Source organism: Gopherus evgoodei, chromosome 3 (genome assembly GCF_007399415.2).
Source record: "Gopherus evgoodei ecotype Sinaloan lineage chromosome 3, rGopEvg1_v1.p, whole genome shotgun sequence".
Classification (NCBI taxonomy): domain Eukaryota; kingdom Metazoa; phylum Chordata; order Testudines; family Testudinidae; genus Gopherus; species Gopherus evgoodei.
Genome location: NC_044324.1, coordinates 201,601,697 through 201,624,952, shown reverse-complemented (window position 1 = coordinate 201,624,952; position 23,256 = coordinate 201,601,697). Strand labels below are relative to the sequence as shown.

The 23,256-nt window shown below is 42.9% G+C and overlaps 1 protein-coding gene across 5 annotated transcripts in view; it reads right to left on the bottom strand.

The window, feature by feature from the left end:
- VRK2 (VRK serine/threonine kinase 2) overlaps window positions 1-23,256 on the bottom strand; it is a 72,399-nt gene that overhangs the window by 31,961 nt on the left and 17,182 nt on the right. For all 5 annotated transcript variants that reach the window (XM_030557825.1, XM_030557827.1, XM_030557826.1 and 2 more), the window contains 2 exons: window positions 20,786-20,878; window positions 8,639-8,771 (listed from right to left, as the gene is read on the bottom strand). In XM_030557825.1, coding sequence (XP_030413685.1) covers window positions 8,639-8,771; window positions 20,786-20,878 — 226 coding nt within the window. The remainder of the gene's footprint in view (window positions 1-8,638; window positions 8,772-20,785; window positions 20,879-23,256) is intronic.

The following is a 23,256-nucleotide window of genomic DNA, read 5'->3' as shown; positions in this document are numbered from 1 at the left end:
ATTGCCAGTGATGGAGAATCTACAGCAACCCTTGGTAAATTGTTCCACTGGTTAACCACTTTCACAATTAAGAAAATTAGGCCTTATTTCCAGCCTAAATTTGCCTAACCTCCGCTTCCAGCCATTAGACCTTGTTCCCCATTTAGGTACTTTGTTCTAGTCGCTCCTTAACCTTCTTTTTGTTAAACTAAAAAGGCTGACCTCCCTGTATCTATCACTATAAGACATGTTTTCTAATCCTTTCTGATCTCATGGCTCTGCACCCTCTCCAATTTATCAAGATCGTTCATGAACAAGATCGTAGGCACAAGAACTGGACACAGTATTTCAGCATCGGTCACACCAGTGCCAAATAAAGGAGTAAAATAACCTCTCTACTCCTACTCAATATTCCCCCATTAATGGAGCCAATAATTGCAGGATCATCAGGTTGAGTATGGCAAATCCAATGTTAATAGACCAGAACAGGGGGATGAGAGTGTAACAAGAAAAGAGAAGAGAATCCAGAGAATTTGGCTTGGGGGTTTGGTAATGAATGATTTCCCCTAGGCATGGAGCTTAAGGGAGTTGTAGTGCCTTTGCATTTGTGGGCCTATTGGACCTTCAAAGGAAGGCGTTAGTCTAATTTGAAATGCCAACTTCAGGCCTCCTTCTCTTCGGCCCTTTCCTTTTCCTCCTGCCTGACATAGCCACAGTTAATTCCAGTTTTCTCTCAGTTACACTACTCTGACTTCCTGCTCCCTGGCCTCCCTGATGATCCTCTCCCATCTAGCCAATGTTCGGTATCTCAGAATTACTTTTACTCTCCTGAAAAGCTCTGTCTTGCTTACACCTCATCTCACCCCCCTGCATTGCCCAGTCATTTCACCTTGTTCCTCCCTTTGACTCTTTTCCTAGTGTTCTCTTACCTAATATGACATTCATCTGTGCCTAGCACATTCACTTTTACACTGCAAGTCCCTCCTTGAAATCTGCCCTGGACTTTTACTCCTGGGCTGCCTGCTATTGCTCAATCTCTCCTTACAAATATTAGACATTACTTGATTCACTTATACAATGCCCCACATTTTTTATTTTAACCTCACTCCCCATTACCCTGTTTCACATTCTGTATTTGTCTTATTGAAAATGAAAACTCTTTGGGGCAGGGGCCATATGTTTATGTCTTTTAATCTCTTAAGTGCTATCCAAAGCTATAGTGATTATTTATATTATATACACACCACATGTGTTTTTGTTAAACTACATAAGCACTATCCAAAGTTATAGTGCCAAACACACGCACATAGCATATAGAATTATATATGTATGTATACACATAAGGCACTGTAACTTTGATAGCACTTATGCAGGTTTATTAATAAAAACAAAATACTACAACAACAAACAAAAAAACTGCTAGAAAAAGTACACAAGGAAGGTGGTCAGAAGTGCCAGAATTTTTAGTGAAAGCAGTAGTGAAACCAACAGTTTTGGTCGCAGGTTTCGTGGATAGCATGTAAAATTTCCCCACTGCCCATCAATAGTCTGATGACATGAATATCATCTCACTTATGATGGAGTGCAGCATAAACGACTCATGCTTCCTGATACTGGGGTGTCGGGGGAGGGGAACGCACACTATGTAAAGAGGAGGACACGTGATCGCAACTAATCCTGCCAGCTCCTGGGCAGCCTGGGCCAGAGGAGTGGGGAGCACATGCCTCTGGGCCCAGCTGAGGCCAGCCCTAGCCTAGGGAGACTCTCAGCCTCCAACCAGTGTCTCCCTAGAGTTTGTGGACACCTCAGTAGAGGAGGTACAGGCAATGCCCCAATCTTCGGCTAAGCAGATGCCAGGGAACCTGCTCTCAGCACCTTTCTCAGCACCCTGCACCCAGCCTAGGGCCATTGTGCTTTCCCACAGAGTTGCCTGGGGGTGGGAGCCCCCTGTCCTTCTCCCACTGGGCCCCTTCCTCCCACACATTCGGCCACTCTCCCTGGCAGCTGGGGAGTGAGAGGGAGCCGCTTCTCATGTTGACTGAAGCAGGCTGCTCCACGTCACTGTTCTGTGCAGCATGGCGGCTGCCTGAGAGCTCGGCTGGGGAGATGGAAGCAACTCACTCCTCCGCTCCCCTTCTGGGCCCGACTGCCAGGGACAGGGGCTGAGTAAACTGGAAACATGCTGGGGGGTAGAGGGGCCTCTGGCTCACTTGGCCCCTATCCACAGCAGCCAGACCCAGGTGGGGAGCAGAGGGGGCGAGCCGCTGGCGTCTCCCCAGCCAGCTCTCACAGGCAGCTGCCACACTGCACAGAGCAGAGACCAGGTGTGGTCCTGCCCCTTCCACTCCCTGCCTGGGCCCGGCTGCCGGGGACAGAGACTGAGCATGCCAGGGGGCAAGTGCAGTGGGAGAAGCGAGCCTCCCCCTCTCTTTCTCCAGCCCAGCAGGCCAAGCAGAATTTTGCGCGGGGGGCCATGGGGGGGAACTTAACCCCACATGTGTTGCGTATGGAGTGCTGTACAATCCGGTATGTCTAAAAGTAGAAATAATTAACAGCATGTTATTTGGCTTGTGGCAGGGTAAACACTGCGTGCTGATAACTTGTTGCCATGTATTGTTACCTTAATACTTTCAATAAAACAGGTTTTATTTTTTGATTCTCCAAACTAGTAGGGGATCTAATTCTTCTATAAACTTGACAAAACCCCTAAAGAGTACATTTTTATTTACTGTATTTTTAGGTTTAGAATGCGCCCATTATGTAACCCCTAGGAACATACACAAATTACTACATTTCATTGACCAGCATTAATAAAAATAATGCTCACCACTAACCAGCCATACGCAGACCTCAAATAAACTAAATACCTATACAGAGTCAACTTCCTCAAGCAAAAGGCCTGAGAAAACAGATGACTATTGCACTACTCCCTACAGGTTCAAAGACACAGTCTCTGTCAGACCAGTGAAGAAAGCAAGGAGCCCTAAGGGCCATTCACTAAGAACAACACAGTGCCAGCTCCCTAACATTCTAACTTAGGGAGCACACATGCTAACTGACTTGAAACAGGATGAATTGCATTAACCCCATCTGGAGGATACAAAGGCATGGGTAACTCTGGCAAGGCCCACATTAGAGATAGTTGCAGCTGCCATACGAGAGACAGACTACACAAGACACTTGGCAGTGATGCCATATAAGAATCCAGAAGTAAAAAGCACTGAGAAACTGCAAACATTTGACAACTGGGTATAATTGGGGACAGGCACTACCTTTTGCTGTAGGTTCTGGGTACCCTGAACCTAGCACAACATCATCTCTGTCTGCAACATCCTTCCTATTTCATATGTTTTTAATCAATCTAGGTGCTTGAGTGAAGATACATTAAAGAAAAGCTTTGTTAAACTAATAATATATTTAGAAGTGTCTCCCTGCCACTGAAACAAAAAGGGAAAGTAATTAATATTAATTATGTAAAGTGTTAGCTTGGAAAAGGAAAACAAAGAGGAGAATGATCCTGAAATTCACTGCACACACAAATCTATATTGGAGGGAATTTAACTTAGACAGTTCATACTCTTCTGTTCATCTATGATAGCAAATTAAAACTGGTCTTACACACTCAATGCACGGGTCTGGAGTATTTAAAAAAAGCTCGATATGTTAAGCACAGTATATCTCCAGAGAAATTAGGTATTGACTGCATGCCTCAGTGAGTAGAAAATCCATATGATGCATTGATCCAAATGTTACTTTTTAACAATTCTAACTATGTAACAAATTTTTAAAACATACATTTGATGCAAATATAATTCATTTTAATTATCAAGTAACAAAAATGTAATACTATTTATACAGCATGGACTTTCAAAATGAAAGCAAGACTATGTTCAATATGGTTCACTCAAATTCTACGCAAGAACTAACAAACACTGCAGTCTTGTAGACCGTGCCTTTGAAAAACGATAGGGGATTTAATTTGGGGAATAATCTCCAATTAAAAAAAGCCATCCTATAACCTCTCTTTCTTACAACACCAGAGCAAACAAGTAGCCAAGACGTCCAAAGTTTGTCAAATTAGTTTAGAAACTAGCCCAGAAGCTCAAATGAAAATTAAGCACAGAGCAATTCATGTTCCATACTGAATGAGATTGGTGGGGAGGGCAAAAAGACAAAAGACCGTCACAAAAATGCAGACTAGTAATGGAAACTGATACCATGGAATGGTTGTTTGGTGTCCAAACCTAAATAATGTCCAGGATCTCAGTGTGATTCCCAGTGAATAACATCACAACAGCCACCATAACTAGGAAGCTTAGCACAGAGTACAGGGAATGAATGTGCATGAGGCTGGATTGCTCTCTCTATCCGACCTGTGATAGCAATGTTCATTTAAGCTACTGGGAAGCTTGCAATGAAACTGTGTGGTACTTGCTTTGTGGAAAGGGGCAATCAGTTTCAAGGACTGTCAAGAGGCACTTTCAGAAGCCACAAATTCATATTTTTTGGAAGTCTATGCCAGACATCTCAATCAAACCACTGCACACTTTTGTATAGCTAATTCATAAATAAGAATAAGTGGAAGTTTGAAGGTTTCCATCTGTCTAACACAACATAACAAGTTCTACCACTCAGGTCTTTTGAAAACAAGCACATAAAAAACCCTTGATAAATATTTTTGTTGTTGAAATATTTGGCATTTAAAATACTTCTGTATGGTACATATAGTCAGAAAAGCCCTTTGGAAAAAATCATATATACATATATAAATAATTTTTTTAAAATCAACTATGTTCAAAGAACATCATTAAGGCTGCACATCAAGCACTCAAAAGTTAGGAAAAGCCAGAATGGTGGTTGCCTGTGCAACCTCAATTTGTCCCCCTTCTGCATACCTATTATGATAGTCTGGGTGGAGGGATAGCTCAGTGGTTTGAGCATTAGCCTGCTAAACCCAGGGTAGTGAGTTCAATCCTTGAGGGGGCCATTTAGTTAGGGAACTGGGATAAAAATCTGTCTGGGATTAGTCCTACTTTGTGCAAGGGGGTTAGACTAGATGACCTTCCGACCTTGATATTCTATGATACTCACCATATTGCTTTTTCCACAAGAGCCCTGCCTCATTCCCTGCACTGGACAGTGTGTGCTCCAGGAATGAGTGAATGAGGATGTTGTCTGTAGGCCTATTGCCCCATTTGTTTCTGAAGCTGGAAGTTTTGTAGCGAATGGGATAGAGGACTGCAGGAAGAATAAGGATGGTGTCATGCTTAAGATAGCTGAATGCCAGCATAGATAACAGGATTCCATCCCTGCCTTTGCCATGTACTTCTTATGCTACTGAGCAAGCCACTTAAACTAAGCTTTTCACAAGGGCCACTAATTTTGTGTTACTCATTTTCCAGGTGCCCTATTTGAGACACTGGGGATCAGATTTGCAGACATGCTGACAACTGCAGCTCAAGTCAATGGAAGCCGTGCACAGAATGTGTTTTAAAATCTTACGGAATGCTAAACTCCCTGAAAAAAAATCAAGCTCTCGTTGTCTCAAGTTGGGCACCCAAAATCCACGGACACCTGAAAATTCTGGCCTTAATCTCTCTCTGCTTCAGTTTCTGATTTTAAAACAGGATAATACTTTCATTTCTTTAATGTTTGTGAATCACTCATTCTATGGAGTTTAATACTTCTGTATTCAGAGCAGGGTTTGAAAAGTGTGCAGTATATATGGCATGGGAGCACACACGGAACAATGAAGATAAAAAGAAATATTACTCAGCTGCCCATTCAGTGAGCATCATCCATCCTATGCAGTGAATGAGGCTTGGGGTTGTGTTGAAAAAAAATAGTATTTGATCATGTAATTAAAGACTGTGTCATGACACAAATGCACAAGAGAGCCGAATTAAGGTTGCACAGACCACCATATAGCTGGCATTTCCTATCTTTCAAGAGTTTGATTTTGAAACCTTAATGTTTTTAACATGGACTTTTTGATTATTGTTTTATTTTGAATGTAATTGTGTGTGTGTATATATAGAGAGAGAGCCTTATCTCACCATCCGCTATAATGACAATAGGCCAGCTCCTCAGAGGAGGCCAGGATTGTTCACACTGACCTGACACACTCCCCCTCCCGCAGCTCAATGGCTGCCTAGATCCATTGATGCAATCACATTAGAGACTCCCCTTAGCAGAGGGTGCCTTCACAACTCCCTTGGAAAAGATAACACGGTCCCATGGGAAATGCATAGGGTTGGAGAGGAGATTGCCCTCTCATGTTGCCTGGACTCTGCTCCCTTCCCCACATGGAACCCAGACCTGCAGCATGTGCCCTGCAGGTTCTACAAGAGATGGAAGTTGCCATAAGGGTCTTTTCTTAGAACATGCAGTTGGAAGTGGAAAAGTCCAAATCTTTCACAACAACTAGCTGCCGCAAGTGAATTCTCAACTGGTGTAAATCTTCCTTTTTTTTACAGCAGCTCAGGGTCTGGCTCCCTATCCTTATACTGTGTGGTGTCAGGCCCTGTAGACTTTTCTCTTGGGCAAACCTTGCCCCTCATAAACAACACTGAGACGAAACAGCAGCGAAGGGATCTTTGTAGAGAGTTCCTTTTCCACAGCTCTCCCTATCACCACCGTGGCTTTTGATTTTACCACAGAAAGGGACCACTGACCACTGATTTTGCTGGGGCAAGGAACAAAGAATTCATCCACCTATACCCAACTATGATCGCCCTGTTCAAAAGGTGGAGGGAAATAAAAGAGGCATCCCCACCCTAGTACCAAGACTCTCAACTGCCTCCTGTTCACCAGAAAACTAAACCAACTGCTATGTCTGCCCAGGTGCTCAGTCCCAACTGCCCCTGCCCAAGTGCCCCAACCTCCAACCCTAACAACATTCAGACAGATCTCCAAGGGACAGTTTTCAGTGGTGCTCATGCCTCTAGTCACACAGCTCACATTGTCTATGGAAGTAACAGAGTAAGATCTTTCTTTGCTGAGTGGGTCGGGAAGGGACTGGAGCATATGAACATTTTCAGCAGGTGAAGCTGTGCAATTGTCTGAGCAGCATACACTTGACAGTCTTATTTCATTTTTCCTAATGACCAGCGTTAAACGACTGCAGGTTTTAACAGCGCTGGCAAATTATCAAGACCCTCTACATTACATGGTCAATGGTCCTTTTAATAGAAAAAGCAATAATACACAGTTGTTTGTGCCAACTAAAACTCATTAGAAAGTATTAGTTTAAGGTAACAGTTCAGCAACTATTAACAAGCACAAATTTCTACAGTTATCATTTGTGACACTGTGGTCCTAGCATAGCTAGCAACAGAAAGCCAGTCCATTCTTTCAGGTTTAGAACATTTGAGGGGGTGGAAATACTTCACAAAAATATTGTTTTGCAGCAAGAGTCAAAGTTTTTCAATAATCACTATTTTTTACTAGCATAACATTAGAATTGACTTTTTGTCTTGCTGATATAGCAACGAAGAAAGTTGTGTTGCATTGACCATATTGATTGTGAACAATCCAGCCATCAGTGGGACTTTGCAACATATATTTTCAATATTGACCTCCCACTCCCTTTTTCCATGGCTCTGTGGGTCTGCTATTGAATTTGGACTGCAGTATAATAAACAGCTAAGGTTTAATTAATGGTAAATGAATACAAGACATAGGTTATGACTTTAACTAATTAGGGAATTGTTGAATTAAGTCTGCCTTGGAATGCAAGGCAGTACAATCAATATCCAATAAAAGGACTATGTATGTAATTTACCTGCAAATGTGTTTCCAATACCATCAAACTGAGTTTAAATAAGTAAGATATATGAAAGGCTACTGGAAAAGATTTCAAAAAGTTAACACTTTGTAGCTTTAAAAAAGGATTCTCTCTCTGCAGGAGGATGTCTTGAAATGGTCTGACACACAGACTGAAAAACAGGTGTAGATCTGCATAAAGGCATATTTATCACTATCAGGCCACAGAAATTCTTCTTAGGCAATGTGAAGCTGCCAAAAATCTCCCCCCCCCCATGTTCTTGAGCAGGGATTCTCAAACTTCATTGCACTGCAACCCAGTTCTGACAACAAAAATTACTACTACAAAGCTGAAGCCCCAGCCCTGCCACACTAGGCGGGGAGAGGAGAGCATCAAAGCTGAAGCCCAAGGGATTCAGCCCCAGGTCAGGGGCCTGTAACCTGAAGTCCTTGGACTTCGGCCCCGGGCAGTGGGGTTCAGACTACGGCTTCAGCCCCAGGTCCCTGCAAGTCTAACGCCAACCCTTAAAATGGGATTGAGACCCACTCTGGGGTCCCGACCCATAGTTTGAGAACCGCTGTTCTAGAGCATTAGCAAAACAAACCACTGTACGATAGTATTATCAATATAAACCAACAACCAAGTTTAAAGGCAAGTTTCTTTTGTAGCTTCTTCCTCCATCTTCCAGCCCACTACACCTATTATTCTTAAGTATTAACACTCCCCTTTCTCTTGCACCTGAAGCAACATTCCCTGGTGTGACAGGTCACCACATAAGAACTTCTTCTGGTCAACTACCACCAATACCCACCACTGCTCTGTAACATACACCAGTTCACATAGTCTGATTACTTATTCTGTAATCACTCTTCTGAAATAAAAGAAGAAACCTACCTACTCCCTTGTGGGCATCTAAGCTGGTAAACTCTATTGTCCCATTATGGCCCTTTTTAGGATTTTCCTTATACTGTTTGTGGTTCCCATTGGGACAATATCTGTAGGAAAGTCCATAATCTGCAAGATAAACCTGGAAGACATGAACAGACAAATGAATAATGCTTTTGTCCTTTGAAAGTATAACCTTTATAATTAAGTCTTAAGAAACTGATAGGTTAAGCACAGTCTTAGAGCTACATTTTATTAAACCAAATGGTGTCTCAGGATAAAATATGTACAACTGGGTGCTGTAACAGCTGCCCTTCCCCAATTTAAATCCTCCTTCTACCATGCTCTTCTCTTATTTCAGAGTCAAGTAGAATTTCCATCTTTTTATTTTGTTCTTAAGCTCTCGTCTCTCCAGGTGGGGTTCTAAACATCATAAACCACGTCCTCATGTAGCTTATGGGACCCCTTCCTCTCCTTCCTAAAAACACACACACTGGATCAAATCTTTCAACAATTAAGATTTATTATACAAGTTCATAATGGCAAGGACTATAAAAGTGTAGAAAAAGAGTGACAGTCACCTAGTTTCTCTAAAACACAAAATCCCAGGTTGCATATAGAATTTACCATGGTATTGCCAGTCATTAGACCAGTAATAGCTACATCATCATCACCACCACTGCTGGTAACTAAGTACTGGAAACAGGTTTTTTTAAACTGAATGTAGAAAATTTAAGAAAAAGACAGAAACCAATCAGAAAAAAATGTTCCTCCGTTATGTTGAAACATTTATGTTGAAAATTTTTTAAAAAGTCTTACAAGCAGAGAATCCAACTGTATTCAGAGTTACACTGGGGCAGACCCAATGGGGTTCAAAGGAGTTGCATCCGTTATATCAAAGAACAGATTTTGGCCCCCACCGTGAACTCCAGGAAGAGTTCATTGATTATGATACATTTATCTCCAAATACAAGGCTAGATTTGTGGTTATATGCACCCAAGTACCCAAAGAGAGCGCATACCCCCAAGGGGTTGAGTACTATACCTGATATGTACTTTTTTTTAAATGTTCTGAACGCTTATCCATGTGAATGAATATTAACAATAGAGTAGACTGAAGACAGAACAACTGTAGCAAGCCTCACATTTTAAAGCAATCTCTATTAGCAGTATTGTTTAATGGTCAGACCAGCAGACAGTCAGGAGAACTGTGTTCTGTTCTCAACTATGCTAGTCAGTGTCACCCTCAGCAAGTAATTTGACCTCACTGTGCCTCAGTTTCCCCTCTGTTCAATGTAGGTAAAACTGCAGAAAATGTCTATTCTATCACTTATATACTTTAGACTAAGGTTGGTTTTGTGGTACATCATTTTTGCATGCTTGCCTGACCTTTGCCCTTCACTTATTACTAGAATTGGTCAACCTAAATCATGTTGTGTAAATATTCGTAGTGCTTCTTACCACGTAATATGCTGCAAGTTCACAGAAGAAAGGTAGTACAGGCCAGATCCAAAAACTACTGAAGTCAATGCACAGACTCTATAAATAGGTATAATGTAAGAATATAAGAAACTAGGTTTCTTACTATATCTTTAGTAACTTTTGTTTTCCCTTTAGTTTTAATGGGAAAAAGTTTATCTGGTAACAAGAGTTTTCTGTGCTTTTAATTTAATTATATCACTGTTGGTGGGTTTCACTCCTTCCCACATCCCTCCCCAGGAAAAAAACACTACCGCTATTTTGAAACACATACTGTTAAATGACTGATTCCTGTTTGTGCTCCAGGCAGCTTCAGATTTTGGGCTGCTGGCATCATGGTTTTACGGTTTCTACTGCAGGATCTGTGCTTATTTGGAGCGTGTAAGCTGGGATGTAGCACTCTCTTCCTGCAGGGTGATGTGTTTAAGATTACTGATTATGTTTTTCACCTGATGGACTGTATAAACTGTGACACAAGATTAAAGACTGCAGCCACCATTAGGAAATCTGGGACAAGGCACAAGCTTTGCTGGGTTGACCCAATGATTTTCTCATGTGTTCGCCAGTGTATTCTAGATGCTCTGGTACTCGCCCTAATTGAGCCTGAAGTCAATAATTCACTGAGTCAGAGTGGCAGAGAACTGATTTAAACTACCATATCATCAAGCTTAGTGATGTGGAGGGGAGCCTTCCACATATGGTGTGGGCTGTGGTGGAAAGATGCTGTAAGGTGTGTTCTTCCCTGGTTAAGTAGCAGCATTTGGATTTTGCCTGACTGCAGGTCTTTGGCAGGGACAGATAAAATGACACCAAACTGAACCAGACCCTAAAAAGCATGGCTAACTTTTATATTAAATTTAACTGGTTTTTGGCATGTTAGAGAAAAAACAGAGCAGTGTGAGTGAATGACATCAAGACATCTCCACACTTCCTGCCCTGCTGGAACCACAGGATACGTCTACATTGCAATTAAACACACGGCTGGCCGATGTCAGCTGACTCTGGCTTGCAGGGCTCAGGATGCAGGGCTGTAAAACTGTGGTGCACAGGATCAGGCTTAGGCTGCAGCCAAGGCTCTGGGACCCTCCAAATTTATTTGAGCATAAGCTTTCTCAGGCTAAAACCCCTTCATCAGATGTATGCAGTGGAAAATACAGTAGGAAGATATATATACACAGAGGACATGAAAAAATGGATGTTGTCGTACTAACTATAATGAGAGTAATCAATTAAGGTGGGCTATTATCAGCAGGAGAAAAAAAACTTTTGTAGTGATGACCAGGCTGCCCCATTTCCAACAGGTTTCTCCATAAAGATGGGACTGAGCCCATACCAGTGAAGTCAAACAGCAAAACTCCCTTTGATTGCAATGGAGACAGGATTCCACGCTGGAAGCTTCATCACCAACTTCAATGAGAGCAGGAGCAGGCCCATGTAGTCTAAATGATCCTTTTCTTAATTTCATCTCATTAGTTGCAATTACACCCTTTTCCCATGCTAAATAACTCCTCTTCCAACCTGGTTTTCAGCTTTTGATATTGCAGATCAGGGTGTCCTTTTAACTCACTACATACATTATTGGGGTTTTTAATTAAATGTTTCTCATTATAGGAAGGGGAGAAAAAGCCACTGACTGTAACAAAGAAAGTAAAATAAATACAAAAGTTAAGTACAACATTAGCCCATACTCACCATGCTATAAAATAACAATTTACATCTGTTCACTGCTTTACATTGCAAGAAACAAAGAAAACAGGAACAAGCCATAGGAAATGAGAACACAAGAATATGTAGGACAGTATGTCAGACTGAAGAAATACCATGGAAAGCTAAGATCTTGTCCCTAGACAGCCAATCTGCTTGCTTGGCAAGGGGCTGAACTTGGTTGGTTTGGTTTAGATTTTGTTTTGTTTTTCTTGTAATTATGCACTGGACCCAGCAGATCTTAGCAATGCCTGTTATGGATTATGGGCCAGATTTTCCAACTCTGGCACATTTAATTTCATGCATAAGTGTGCCTATCACACAAGCAAATACCAGATATGCATGCACAGATTAGGCCAGTTATGTACCCAACAGACGTAGGTGCTCATTTGTATGCAAGAACACTTGATCATAGTGCTTATATTTAAGTCCTTTAAACACATTTTAAACAACAAAGTAAACAGGAAATGTATGCTACCGTAGACCACTTTTTTAGGATATTCCACAGTGCTCTTTTCTAGACTTGTGATGGGGTGTACTAACCCCACTCCGGGCTAGAATGGGTTGATAAGAGCCTATGGGCCTTGCCCTGTTACACCTAATAAAAGGGTCAAGCCTGGAAGGAAGAGTTAAAAGGGCTAAACCTGGGCCAGCTGGGAGCACTGGCTCTCACTCAATGAGAGAACTCTGGCTGGAGCTGGGGAGCAGAGTAGAACTGCTGATTGGACAGAGTCTATCTGAAGGAAGGTGGGCTTGGCAAGGAGCAATCAGACTCCTGTAACCACCTGGGTGGCAGAAAGTGCTAAGAAGCTCTGCAGTGAGCCTGGGGCAGAGGCTTGGAGAGGGAGGAGCTGAAACCTTCTGAGCCCGGGAAGAGGCTGTAGGAAAGGCCCAAGACGGGGTAAGGTAGGAAGTGGCCCTGGAAGGCAGTAAAGGGTTGGCATAGCCGGCACTTGACCGCTTATTCAAGGATCCCTGGACTGGAACCCAGTGGAGAGGGAGGACCAGGATTTCCCTACCTGGAAACACTTCCTGACAAGGGGTAAGGGCTACTGAAACCCCCTGGTAGCTGGGATATGGACTAGTAAGTCTGGACTTGGACTAAGTTGAAGGGCTGGTAGTTGTTGGACTATTGGTTTACCCTTGAAGGATTGGAACTGTGTGTTTCCTGGCCAAAAGGCTGAGTTGCAAGAAGAAGCAGACTGCCGCTGGGCCTGGGTGGCTGTCAGTAGGAGGTACAATAGGAGAGCCTGCCAAACCACACCCAGCCACCAGAGTGTGCACCTGCTAGTAAGTCACATGCTTACAATACTCCATGGTATTATTATATTTTTAGATGCACACATCTGGTGATGGTTATTGAGCCGATGATGCCCAGATTTTCTGGTTTGTTTTCCATTTGGCCCTGTGAATAATTACTATTTATTAGCACCATATGTGTACATGGTACTGTACTAGTAAGGGAGCTGTCCCAAAGGTGAAAGGTGATCAATATGAGGGCATGAGTTTATTTACCTTATAGAAGAGGCTTGGTGTACAGTCACTGGTTAAACCATGGAGACTGGAGATGGAGCTCTCACAGCAGCCAAGGTGAAGGGTGGAGCAGCTGGGCAGAAGGGCCTACCCAAGCCAAAGAAAAGAGGGGATGCTCTTCCTCTGCTTTTAGCAGTAGGAGCTCTGCTCCCCACTTCTGCTCCTTACTTCAACACCGGGGTACAGTGCCTGGGAGGATGCTCTGTGTAGCTGGAATGGTGTGGGATTATACATAAAGGGGCATGGGTAAGAAGTCAAAGAGAAAGCCCAGATGAAAATTCAGAACGGAGCTGGGGGAAAAGGAGTATAACAAGGCACAAGGGTAGAGATGTAGGTAGGGACAGAGCTGCAGAGAGCCTTGAAGGGTGGGGCAGGGGGGACGATAAATATTAAGAAAAGAGAAACCATGAGAGAGAGAGAGATCAGAGAATGAGAAGGAAGGAAACAGTCAGAACAGTAGATCAGGAAGGTAATCTTGGCAGTAAAGAGGCGTGAGTAAGGAGAGCTGGAAGAGATCAGAAAGGACGAGGCTGAGAAGTGGTAAGAGTACAGGGGAAGTGTTGTGTTGCAGCATATAATTTTGAGTGGGGAGGGGAAGATATATGGTTTGCTAAACTTCGAGTCTTTCTGAACTGTAGTGGGTAAAAAGACAAAAACATCACCTCAACTTGTATAAATTTTTATATAAACAGCCAAATGTCAGCTGGACTGACTTTCATTAGAATGGAATGACCCCCAAGTACTCATGAGGTCACTGGTGTACTTAATAGTGAACTAGGAATACACAGAAACAGAGAGAAACGGCTATATCTGGGCATCAGACACGGCTTTAGCTTGAACAAACTGATAAGGGCGGTGTTGGCTGACTATTCCTCTGGGCATTTAGAGAGGAGCACAGTAGAACCATTAGCATCTTCATGATCCTAGATGTTCTGGAAGTCCCTGCACTAAGAGATGACCTCGTCTCATCAAGGGGGAAATCTCTGATACATCCAGGACACAAATAGACCAGTAAAAATGTCAAGCTATTGCTATAAAATCAGCTGAGTCTGAAGAAATTTTTGGGATATGAGGTTTAAATTCCCTGCTCCCCTTCCTTGTGTGTCACTTCATCCCCATTCTATTTCCTATCTCTTTTCTCTTGGCTTCTGCATAATCGATTCCAATTAACATTTGAAATTAACTGAACTCCATGACATCAAAACTATAATCAGCAAGACAGACCAAGACAGTGCACAGAGCCTTGCCCCAGCGTGCTGAGAAGACTGGTGGAAGGAATCATGCCGACTTCAAGTCACCCCAGATCAGGGAAGCAAGTGAAAGTTCAAAGGTTAAAGCTCAAATTTTTGCAGCTAACCTGTCTGTGCACTGTATCTTGCCTGTAACACATGGGATGAAGGAAGCAGACACAGAGATTTCCTTATTCTCTCATCCGTTGTGTGAGTTTGTTGTGTTTGCCTAAAGAGCAAGAGTAATCTTAACTGCTAAGTCAAAATCCAGCAGTGGATTGATTTTTCTTCCCCTCCTACAGAGACTGCACCATAGCGTGCCAATACCAAAAATCGGAAAGATTTTATTCACTGTAAATGAAAGGAAAGGGAACTTTCCCAGAATTAACCACCACTTAACTTTGGAAATCCAAATATTTTCTGCTATTAATTGCTGTGCACTTAATCAGCATATGAGAAGATTTCTGTACTATGGCTGCCGAGGGAAAGCAGGCTGTAACCAGTGATGAGCTGCCAAAATATTAACAGGTTCCCTCCTCCTCACCCCATGAGGCAGTCGTGGCCGCTCCCTGCCCCCGGGACTCCTGCCTCATCCAAGCCCTCCTCTCATTCCTGATGGCCCCCCGAGACCCCTGCCCCATCCAACCTCCCCTTTTCCCTGTCCCCTGACCGTCCCTGGAATCCCTGCCCCTGACTGCTCCCCCCCACCCCATCCAACCCCTGCTCCTTCCTGACTGCTCCCCCCCACCCAGGACCCTTGCCACCATTCAATCCCCCTGTTCCCTGCTCTCTGACCGCTGCACCCCTATCCACCCCCTCACAACCACCCAAACTCCCCTGCCCTCTTCCAACACCTCCTCCCTGCTCCCTTACTGTGCTGCCTGGAGCCACTCGGACGGGACCAGCACCAGTACTGGCACCGTGGGGCCCGAGCCGGGCCGGAGCCGCAGCCACAGGGCCGGGACCAGCACCAACACCAGTGCCGCGGGGATGGAGCCAGGCTGGGCTGGAACCAGCACCAGCAGCGGCACGGCAGGGGACGGGCCAGAGCCGCGGGGCTGGGATCAGCACCAGCACCATGGGGGCCAAGCCGAAGCCGCAGGACCGGAGCTGGGGGAGCTTGGCTGGGGCTGGGCCAGGCCTAGGGATGCTCAGCCGGGACCGGGCTGGGGCTGCTGAGCCAGGATCAGGAGCCGGGCCAGAGGGACCCATGGGGCCGGAGCCAGGGGCACTCAGCTGGGGCCAGGACCGGGCTGAGGGCGCTCGGCCGAGGATGCCAGGCCGCAGGGAGCCACTCGGCCGGGACCAGGAGCTGGGCTGGAGGGAGCCGCTCAGCCGGGCTCGGCTGACCCCACCTCCCCTTCCCCCGCACCTCAGCTTACCTGCATGCCTGCTGCTTGTTTCAGGCTTCCCGCGAACATCCGATTTGCGGGAAGCAGGGAAGGGGGAGGAGAAGGAGAGCGGCGCATTCGGGGAAGGAGGGGGAAGTGAGCTGGGGCCAGAGCGGAGTGGACAGCTGCCAGGGCTTCTGTTAAATAAAGCCCTTATAGAACCGGTTGACCCGGAACAATTTAACAACCTGTATGAATCGGCTCCAGTTCACCACTAGCCATAACACAATCTACAGTTAACTCTTCAGTATTGTAACAGTAACGTGAGGGTTCTAGTAACACTTTTAAGCCACAAACTATCATTACCAGAGAGGGGAAGTATTTTGGAAAAAAAGTTGGTTAGGGAGGGCTCTGAAGAGTATTGCCAACTCTAAGCATTCAAAAACCATAAGTCAGGAACCAGAAGTCCTGACTGGCTTAAAAATAATGAGATTTTCAAAAGCATGTTTGGAGTTCTCTTTATTTGCCATCTTGTCTTAGAACATGTAGGGATCATGTTTGCAAGGTTTCTTCAGCAGCCACCTGGGCTAGAAACTTCTTTTAAATGAAAGCAAAGACTCTTAAGTAAAAACTTCATTCCAGCAGATGGGGCTTTAAGAAAAAAACAAATATTGCAAGACTTGCAGTACAATCTTTAGAGTTGGCAAGGCTGCAGATGTGAAATGTATGGATAACTGCCCCCGTAATCCATAAAAATAATGATAAAAGTAAAGTGTTTTAAACAGACACCCTCCCAAGGCTTGTTTTACTTAAATCAATCTCTCTCTGATTTTAAAGCATTTGTTTAATGGCAGTCAATCAGCTGTCTCTTTTAATAGCACCAGGATTTGAGGAGGTTAATTGATTCAGTTTTGTCATTCGGGGTCTATATTAATAATACTCACTCTGCATTACCATCTAAAAAGCTATTGCTGTGTAGTGAATTGTCTTTAGACCCTGCACAATACTGAAATAGTGACTTGTTCTCTCTTTGAATTTATAGGCCTGATAACTGCTTGCATGCCTCTCCTGATTCTATGGGCTAAGTTCTTCCCCCAGTACATCACTCCCGCTCTGTCAATCATTATGCTGGCTCCACGTTAAGAAAGACAGACTACAGAATTGTTCTTTTGACCTCTAACTCATTGTATGGCCTTGCTCCCTCCTGTTGGATGGGTTTGCAGCAAGTTGCTCTTGGGTCAGTGCATTCTGATTTTCTGGCCATCTCTAAACATCATTTGGAGGTCACAGAGTGATTGAACCTGTGCTTTATTTGTTTCTCTGCCTTGCTAGAACAGCTAAGAGACATGAATATGAATTTTAAAAGTTATTCGTCTTATTGTTCGTTTTAAAAAGAGGATTATGAATTCTGTTGGTCAGAGTGCTAGTTTGTATTTTACAAGGGTGCTTTAGAAGAAAAGCATTTCAGAAATGCAAGATCTACTGTAATGATCACTGTAAAATAAAAACAGGAAAAAGATTCCCACTAAAAGTACTATAATGTAGAACAGCAGAACTTTCCAAAATGGAATTTGGGGAATGAGAAAGAATCAGACTAGGTTTTCTCAGTACAAGTTATACATTTAAAAGGTTCTCATAATACTGTCATAAGCTAAATGATACATTTTTGGAACTGTGTACACACATATGCATGCCAAATATGCATGCACAAATCCTAATAATTGCATGTTCAACGACAAATGTAAATAATGGGTGTAAATGTACATACATAGTTCTGAAAGTCTAGACCTGTCTAAGTCTCTGAAACATAACATGGAATAAGAAAATAAACATTTTTTAAACTGATATCGTGTCTCCTAACATTACTGTACTTACTGGCCTGCCTAATGTGATTTTTAAATAGATTTGTTTTACATGTAAGTGACAATGCATCTTGACCGATATTGATAAAGCTAGATTAATTTGGACTTTTAAAAAATACTTTAACCTTAAAATTGTGACACATTAACCCCCCTCCCCTTCCATAACAAAAACAAATCCAACGAAGTAATTATTTGGTAGCAAAGCCTCCCACAAGCTTCGAGCATGGAGCCAGAAGTCAGTCAATACGAGTTCTATTCCTGTCTGCCTACTCCTGACTTGCCATTAATCTAGCACTTAACAACTCTGTGTCTCAGTTCCGTCAATTTAAAAACAGGGATGACATCACCTACTTTTTAACACACTGTGAAGGTTGGATGAAATTCCGTCCTCAGCACGAAAGAGCTAGAGTTAAGTTTCACATGAACAGTGCTGGGAGATTCATGTGGGATTATCAAATTGAGAATAAAACAGTACAACTAACGGTGTTACAAAACATGCGACGTGGGGTGAAATATCACTGTCTTCCTTGTTTGTCAATGGAGCTGCCACATAAAATCTCGTGATATATTGCTTTGTTAGTTGGATAATAAATGTGGATCACCAGCATATTAGAAAGATGACTTAATTAGACCCAGAATTCAGTGATGCTATTGTTAGTGCAAGAAGCAATAAACTACTGTGTGAAGCACAAGGCCTGATCCTGTAAGGTCCCGGAGCACTGAACTCTTACTGACATCAGTTCAACTTGTGGGAGCGGACAGCTTTCAGGATCAGGCCGCGGGTGATGATTCCAGGTGAAGAATTATTCAGTTATACAGTGTATATACAGCTACTCATTTGAAAATATTAGCTATAATGCTGTCAAGATGTTACTCTTTGTTTCCCACACACCGCAAATAGCACTGTATAAATATTTTAAGATATACAGGAAACTACCTATGGAAGATTTCCTTCACATTCTAGTGAACAATAGTTCCATGGTTAGCACAGGTACTGGGGCCATCTGCCATATGCTAGGTATAGTAAACATCTTAAAATGTGTTTATAACATCCCATCACTACACACGTACCCAGAGATTTTTGGGATGTTGTGCGTCAGATCCTTGGTTGGTGTAAATTATTACACCAAATTACTGCAGTAATTCCACTGAAGTCAATGTACCCAAACTGAGGATCAGACACCATGACTCATAAATTTGATTCTTTTTGAACTCCTTATTTTATCACAAGCACTCGATGCCTCTTCATTTGCCTGGGAATCCACAAATAAAGTTCAATCCCCATTCTTCTCCTATCTAGTCAGGCAGGTATTGTAAGTTGCTCCCCTCTCTCACCTTTCTAAAATGGAAGTTACATTTTAAGTTATCTATAGAAAAATATTTGAGTGCTTCTATAGGAGAAAAAAAAAAGTCATTCAACGTAACTAGATCAGTCAGCAATAAACATGCACATCATACACCCTGAGTTATACAGCCAAAATTCTTTTTTTATTGGTACAAACTAAACTTCCAATCAAACCTCTGCCACTGACCCAGTCACCTTGTTTTCAATTTGACTGAATTTAACACTCGAGAAAGTGAAGAATTAATACCAAACAGCATGAGGCACGAATCACAAACTGGCCAATATCTAAGTAACTAATCAAAGTCTATTAAGCGACTCAAAACCTTTTGCAATCACTAAACTGACTCAACAGCACAAAGTGATTGCAACATGAAAAATCACTGCATTTTAGTAGAATTGTAATAAAACATGGAAAGCTAAAATGGAAAACAATCTGTGTTATGTTAATAAGCTTAGGTAGCAATTAACTTGTTTCTCCAAAACTGTCTCCCAGATTCATTTGTCTGGTAAACACCATAAACTGACAATGGACTATTACAGAAGTCTACAAGAAGTTGTTTCAAACAACCATGATAACTTTTAAGATACATTTTTAAAGAAAGCAGAAAAAATAATGTTAAACAGTCATATGAGTCTAATATTTCTGAATGCTGAAATACACAAAGGGAACTGGGAAATAAAGTAAGCTTTTGGAGCAGTTCTTGAGTCGTTTAATGGTAAACATCACCAGACAAAGTGAAATAACACTTTGGCAACATCTGTCTGTCACAGAGAGTGTCACAGAAGTTGGAAGAAAATCAAATTGTCCATTAGAGCTGGCTGAAATTTTTCAAGGGGAAAAACTCACATAAAAATGGCCTTCATTCAAAAATGAAATTTTGTCCAAAACAGTCAACATTGTCAAAAAATTTCCCCAAGCTCTTTTGGTAAGTGTTTCAATTTTGTTATATAAGACATAACCAAAATTGTTTTTATTTAAAAATGAAAAGTGTGAAAAACAAAAATGGATCAATTTCAAACACTATGAAATTAAAACAACTTAAAAATTTTCAATATGTTTCTTGAAAATGGGTTTTCACTTTATGGCCACTCTAATGCCTTAGTAATAACACCACCTAGCTCTTTCATCAGTAGATCTCAAGGCACTTCACAATCTCCTGCATGCTAAAAGCATACAGTAGTCTTCATGTTACTTACCTACTAACCTGTTCTTGCATTGTAGAGAGGTAATGTAAAAGCCACACAGCCACAGTGCTTATAATAAAACCAGAAAGCCAGGAATATCTTGAGAAACTGAATACAATGGGCCAGATCCTTAACCCTTGTGAAGTCCCTTTGCACCAGTCCAGATGGCATTATACAGAAGAACTATTAGGCTTCTCTAAGTTACTCTATGGGTCATTTTGACCCCTGGCAGCCACAGGATCAGGGGACCTGAAAGATGATTTACCAGTGCCTTTCCTTGTTTCTCTCCTTAGCCATACTGAGCATAAGCTTAATAGAGCTGAGGATCGAGCCCAATGATTCACACTTGATAAGATGGTATCCATAGTATAAATCCTCTTCCTTTAATACGTGGACTCAATGCAAAAACTGCATAGGACAGAATGAACATCAACAGTGCAAGTGTTACAGCAACAGTACACAGTAAGTGTAAAAGATACTGCATTTACCTCATGTGGATTTGTGTAGCCCAGAAGTAGGTTTGCTGCTTTTATGTCACCATGAACATACTCGTTTTCATGCATATATTCCAAGGCATCCAACTAGGAAAGAAGTACAAAAGGGAATGTTTATTAATTATTATTCTCATCATCACCTAAATGTGCTTCACTCATTCAATGAGCCTCAACTGCCACACTATGAGCTAGAATGTGAAGTAATGATCTGCTCTGTATTAGCTGAAGCCCTCCTGGTTTCCCTGGGACCAGGGATAGATTATATTGTTCTGGGTCTATGCCCATCCCAGTATACGCTGCCAGATGCATAGGGAAGGGAAGGAAAGCAAAGCCAAGACTCTTGCCATTTCCTGCCCCATTCTATCCACTTCCCTCCACTGCTTTAATGCAGGTAACTGATGCAGGGATATAAAGGTGTGCCACTGGGACACATTTTATCCCTATACATCTATCCTATACATCTTTGAAATTTCTAAAATCTCTTTAAATGTGATTTTCTCTCATGATCCATTAATGAAACCAGTACTTTATAATACTGGAAGGGCTGGGGGAATTCCTAACTCTTCAAAGGGAGAACATATCTGGGCCTGATGATTCACAAGATATTGGACCTTAAGACAGTTAATAGGTCTATGACTAACTATTGCTCACTCTGCACTTCAGATCAGGAGGGGTCCTTACACAAAGAAAAAAATGACTGCTTGAGAGGGACCCAGTTTTGGAATGTGAAAACCACTGGCCCATTGGTGAAAAGAGATTAGTGACAGAATGCAGGCAAGATGGTAAAGGGGCAATATAAATGCATTTTATTGCATTTATTTGATAATACAGTAGACCCTTGCTATAATGCCCTTTACAATAGCAAAACTTAAGCTATAGCGAATGTGGTCCCTAGATCCTGCTTCCAGCCCCATCTCCTGTGGTGGGGGATTGAGAGCTCCTCTGGCCCAAGACTGCAAGTGGGGGGGGGGGAGTTCCTTCGGCCCCTGGGCCATCAGAGGACACTCTCTCACCCGCTTGCTATGCCACACAAATGGCTTGGATCCCCAGGGTTTTGTTATAGCAAGGGGTACTATGCCACTCTCTCACAAACCGAATGGCATTCTCAAACGACACAGCATACAATCTCCCATTCATCTATGCTAGTTTAAAGGAATTTGAAAACAAGATTGATACATGTATAATCCTAGTGTCTTATTGTGGCCTGTACAATGATGAAGATGTGAAATCAGACTAAATATCCTTACGCATAATAAAGATGGCAGTGCTGAAAGCACTGTGGCCAAAATTGTCAAACCTGCAAGGCTCACATGGATGGTGTTCCAAGAAGGAGGATTGCTAGGCAGAGACGGGCTCCACCTAATGGAGAGAGGGAAAAGTATCTTCGCAAGCAGGCTATTAGTGAGGAGGGCTTTAAACTAGGTTCACCGGGGGAAGGAGAGCAAAGCCCTGAGGTAAGTGGAAAACCAGGAGAAAGCACGAGCAGGAAAGCGCAAGAGGGGAGGACTTCTGCCTCATACTGAGAAAGCAGGACAATCAGCGAGTTATCTTAAGTGCCTATACACAAATGCAAGAAGCCTGGAAAACAAGCAGGGAGAACTGCAAGTCCTGGCACAGTCAAGGAATTATGATGTGATGGGAATAACAGAGACTTGGTGGGATTACTCACATGACTGGAGTACTGTCATAGAATCACAGAATATCAGGGTTGGAAGGGACCCCTCAGGAGGTCATCTAGTCCAATCCCCTGCTCAAAGCAGGACCAATCCTCTGGCAGATTTTTGCCCCAGATCCCTAAATGGCCTCCTCAAGGATTGAACTCACAACCCTGGGTTTAGCAGGCCAATGCTCAAACCACTGAGCTATTCCTCCCCTATGGATGTCATGGATGGACATAAACTGTTCAGGAAGGACAGGTAGGGCAGAAAAGATGGGAGAGTTGCATTGTATGTAAGAGAGCAGTATGATTGCACAGAGTTCTGGTATGAAACTTCAGAAAAACCTGAGAGTCTCTGGATTAAGTTTAGAAGTGTGAGCAACAAGATGTCGTGATGCGAGTCTGCTATAGAGCATCAGACCAGGGGCATGAGGTGGATGAGGCTTTAATCAGGAAACTAACAGAAGTTACTAGGTCACAGGCCCTGGTTCTCATGGAGAAGTTCAATCACCTCGACATCTGCTAGGAGAGCAATATAGCAATGTAACAATCCAGGAAATTTTTGGAAAGCGTAGGGGACAATTTCCTTATGCAAGTGCTGGATGAATCAACTAGGGGCAGAGCTCTTCTTGACCCGCTGCTCACAAACAGGGAAGCATTAGTAGGGGAAGCAAAACTGGATGGGAACCTTGGAGGCAGTGACTATGAGATGGTCGAGTTCAGGATCCTTACACAAGGAAAAAAGGAGAGCAGCAGAACACGGACCCTTGGCTTCAGAAAAGCAGACTTTGACTCCCTCAGGGAACTG